General features: G+C 72.0%; 1 protein-coding gene across 1 annotated transcript; it reads right to left on the bottom strand.

Annotated features, from left to right (window-relative positions):
* Positions 1-276: 276 nt before the first annotated feature.
* LOC311210184 (antigen WC1.1-like) lies at positions 277-4156 on the bottom strand (the record flags this gene model as incomplete). The annotated part of the gene is made up of 12 exons (XM_084287974.1): positions 277-440; positions 586-672; positions 752-847; positions 949-1098; positions 1242-1583; positions 1699-2003; positions 2074-2392; positions 2470-2790; positions 2899-3201; positions 3278-3592; positions 3668-3984; positions 4101-4156. 12 exons carry the CDS (start codon positions 4154-4156, stop codon positions 277-279), a joined length of 2775 nt encoding a protein of 924 aa, XP_084144100.1.

Here is a 4156-nt window from a genome sequence, read left to right as displayed (position 1 = left end):
CAATGGACCCGGGAGAGAGAGAGACACAGAATGGTGCAAAGAGTGAAGTTCCAAGCACTTGGGGGCTTTAATTGGAAAGAGCGCTGCGCAGGGAAAGGCCATGCTGAAAAACTTCACAAGGAGCCTGGCGTGACGTTGGGCCACGGGTGCGGGCGGGCCGATGGAGCCGTTTCTGCAGCGTGCTGAGGGCTGGGCAGGGACGGGTGCCCCCCATGGGCAGGGCCAGCCCTCCCTGGGGCCGGAGCCCCCTCCTGCAGCCGTGTCCCCAGGGCCTCCTCACGGCGCTGTCCCCAGGGTGCCCATGTCAACGTCGTCATAGCCCGTGTCCCCGCGGGGCTGCGCTGGGGTGTCCCCGCCGTGGGGAGCGGGGGGCTCCTCCGGCACGGCCGCAGCATCGTCGTAGCCATCCGGGGGGCCGTGCCCGGGCTGGGCCGGGGGGGCTGCGCCAGGCACGGAGGGGCCGGGGCTGAGGACGCAGCCTCAAGGGATGTTTGCCCTCACCTCCCCAGCACCACTGCTCGGTCATAGCCCCTCTCCTTGGGTCCTCTGTGCCTTGCAGTCCCTACTGATTGCCCCTTGCCCTACCTGGGGCCTCTCTGGGGTTGCTCTCCTCCTCATCACCATCCCAGTTGTCGTCCTGCAGCTTCATGCCTGAGCCCTTGGACAGGGAACCTGTGGTGGAGAATGAGGTGCTGGGTGCTTGGCCAGGGATGGGGACAGCCCCAGGCCCTGGGGACAACCGTGCTCCTACCTGTGTGGCTGGGCACCTCCTGGTACTCGGGCATCAGGCTGTAATCCAGCTCCTCGTACACGGCCTCAGCGCCGACATCCGTGCCTTTCACGGGGTCTGTAAGGAAGTACTCGCTGCAACGGCATGCCCCACTGTTCCCCACAGCCCCATGGAGACTCCGAAAGGGGCACCAGGGGAACCCCCAAGGCAGTGCCCACCTCGGCGTTGCAGCCGTGCGCGGTGTGCCTGCACAGCCAGGGCTGCCAGGGCCAGGCCCAGCAACGTCCCCAGGAGCACGCACAGGACCGTGGGCACCGGCACGCTCCCCGACACTGCTGTGAGTGGGGCAACGCTGCTGCTGCTGGCACCTGCAGGGATGGCGAGGGGCAGCGTGAGGCCGGGATCCGCACGGCAGCAGGGGCAGGGGGCAGGGGGCAGGGGGCAGGGGACAGGGGGCAGTGGGCATGGGCAGAGCCAGCTGGGCAAGCACCCCCGTGCCGGCAGCTGCTACCTGCAGTGCTGGTGGCCCCGCTCGTGTCCTCGGTGTCCTCGTCACAGGCGATGTGGGCGACCCCCTCGGGGCCGCAGGACTGCAGGTGCCAGGGCGCCGAGGGGCAGCGCCAGAGCGAGGGGGCCCCCTCCTGGCATCGCACCCAGCCCAGCCAGGCGGGGACCGAGCCCTGTGCGGGGACGGCCGCCAGCCTCCCCCCGGTGCCACAGCCCAGCTGGCGGCAGACAACGGCAGCTGTGGCGGGGCTGGTGTCGTTGGCGCACACGCGGCCCCACGTCCCCTCGCGCAGCACCTCCAGGTGCCCGCTGCAGCTGCTGCTGCCCCCCGCCAGACGCAGCAGCCCTGCAACAACAGGGGACGGGGGGGGTCGCGGCACCGTTGGGACAGGTGGGGCAGCGCGCACCCCCACGGGCAGCGGGGCCTGCTCCCCACCCAGCTCAGGGATCACAGTGCTCACCTGAGCACACGGCACCGGCACCGCCGCCCCGGCGGCAGCCGCGCCGTGCCGGGGCTGGGCAGGCCCAGAGAGCCGCCTCCGTCCCCGAGCAGCCCCCGGCACCCGGCCACAGCGTCCCCACGCCGGGCCCGAAGCGCTCCGAGCCGGGCGCCTCCAGGGCCCGCCCGCAGCCCAGCTGGCGGCACACGACGTCGGCATCTGGCAGGTCCCAGGCGTCCTGGCAGACGGTGCCCCACGTGCCCTCGCTGTACACCTCCACCCTGCCGGCGCAGCGCCCGGGGCCGCCCGCCAGCCTCAGCCGCCGGCTGCCTGCACGGGAGGGCCAGGATGGGGCTGGGGGCGCCCGCTGGGCACCCGCGGCCCTTCCCGGCGCACTCACCTGAGCAGGCGACGGCCGCCTCTGGGGGGCTGTGGCCGGGCGCTGCGGCAGGCCCCGAGGCGTTGCACTGCGCCAGGAGCTCCTCGGTGCCAGCACAGCGCAGCTCCTGCAGCTCCACGGGGCCCGAGCTGGCGGCCGGCACAGCGTAGACCTTCTCTGGCACACCGCAGCCCAGCTGCCGGCACGCCACGGAGGCAGCTCGGTCGTCCCCCGGCCCCGCAGCCACGCGGGCCCAGGCCCCGGGGCTCGTGGCCACCTCCAGCCGCCCGTCGCACCGGCTCTCCCCGTCCAGCAGCCGCAGGGGCTCAGCGGCGCCTGCAAGAGCCCGGCCGTGCCGTGGGGACGGGCGCTGCTCCCCGCCTGCCACGGGTCCCCGCGGCCCCTGCACCCACCTGAGCAGTTGACGGCGGCGGCATGGCCAGGGGGGCAGGCGGGCTCCCCCAGCAGCGCCACGGGGCACTCGCCCGGGTGCCGCTCGCTCCCGCTGCAGCTCAGGGCATCGCGCCGCAGCGGCCCCGTCGCCGTGCCCGTCCCGAAATGGCCTCCTGGGGGCAGGGAGGCGGCGGGGCCGCAGCCCAGGTGGCGGCACAGGACGTGGGCGTCGCGCAGGTCCCAGGCGCTGGCACACAGCGCTCCCCATGTCCCCTGCGCCTCCACCTCCACCCGCCCGGCGCAGCCCGAGCCGCCATCCGCCAAACGGAAACCGGTGTAGGCTGCGGCGCAGAGAGGGCGCTGGGGGGATGGCAGGGCAGGGACCCCCCGGGGCACCCCCCGCTGCAAGGGGCTGCCCCGGCCCCCCGGACAGCGGCCCCAGCACTTACGTGAGCAGACGATAGCAGCGGGGCCAGCACAGGCCTGGCCGTGGGTCGGCCGCCGGGCGCAGCTGGCCAGGAGTGGCTCGCTGCCGTTGCACTCAAAGGCGCCGTCCCAGAGCGGCCCCGTTGCTGCCCCAAAATGGCCGGCAGCGGGGACGGCCACTGCCGTGCCGCAGCCCAGCTCCCTGCACACCACCTGGGCGGCCTTGAGGTCCACGTGGCCGTGGCAGACGGTGGCCCAGGCCCGGCCCTGCCGCACCTCCAGCCGCCCCGAGCAGGCGCCGTCCCCTCCGGCCAGACGGGAGAACCCTGCCGCGAGAGGAGGGCTCCTGGGGGGATGCGGACGAGGGGGCTCCCTGCAGCACCGCATGTCCCCAGCACTCACCTTGGCACACCACAGCAGTATCGTAGTCGTGAGGGCCGTGGTATGGTCCCCAGCCTTGAATCTTGCAGTCCCAGAGGGTCTTCTCAGTCCCACTACAGTTGACAAAGCCCAAGCTGATAGAACCTTCTGCTAGTCCAAAATGAGAGCTGTGGTAGGCGCCAACAGCTGAGCCGCAGCCCATCTGCTGGCACACCACCTCGGCGTCCTCCATGTCCCAGGCATTGTCCGCCACCGTGCCCCAGCGTCCCCGCAGCTTCACCTCCACTCTCCCCTCACACGGTCCCCTGCCAGCCGCCAGCCGCAGCTCCAGCGCCTCTGCACCGAGTACAGGTCTCAGTCCTGGACTTGTAATCCTGACCCAGCATCCCCAGCACCACCACCGCGACTCACCTGTGCAGGTTACCCCCACGTCCCACTCATGACCACAGAAGTGGTTGCCCCAGCCAAAGTGAGGGCAGTTCTCCAAGGTAGCTTCTGTCCCAAGGCAGAAGATTGGGTGCAGCCAGATGCGTCCCTTGCCCTGCCCAAACGGGGCGTACGGGGATGCCCGGGCCACCGCGCCACAGCCCAGCTGCCGGCACACCACACCGGCGCCCCGGTGGTCCCAGTCGAAGTCGTAGCTGCAGACGGAGCCCCACTCGCCCTCGTGCTTCACCTCCACACGGCCGGCGCAGCGCCCGCCACCATCCACCAGCCGCAGCTCCCCGCTGCCTGCAGGCAACCCCAGGGACCTTGCTGAGCCTGGGGGATGCCTGCCCCACAGCTGCTCCCTGCCCCACCACTTATCCACAGCCAGACCCTGGACCACGGCCAGCCCCACCACTCACCCCCGCAGAGCTGCACGCAGAGGAGCAGCCCCAGTGCCCTGGCAGGCACCAT

Source organism: Netta rufina (assembly GCF_964035555.1).
Source record: "Netta rufina genome assembly, chromosome: 5".
NCBI classification, from domain to species: Eukaryota; Metazoa; Chordata; class Aves; order Anseriformes; family Anatidae; genus Netta; species Netta rufina.
The sequence above is the reverse complement of the archived record's forward strand: the minus strand, read 5'-3'. Positions and strand labels throughout refer to the sequence as shown.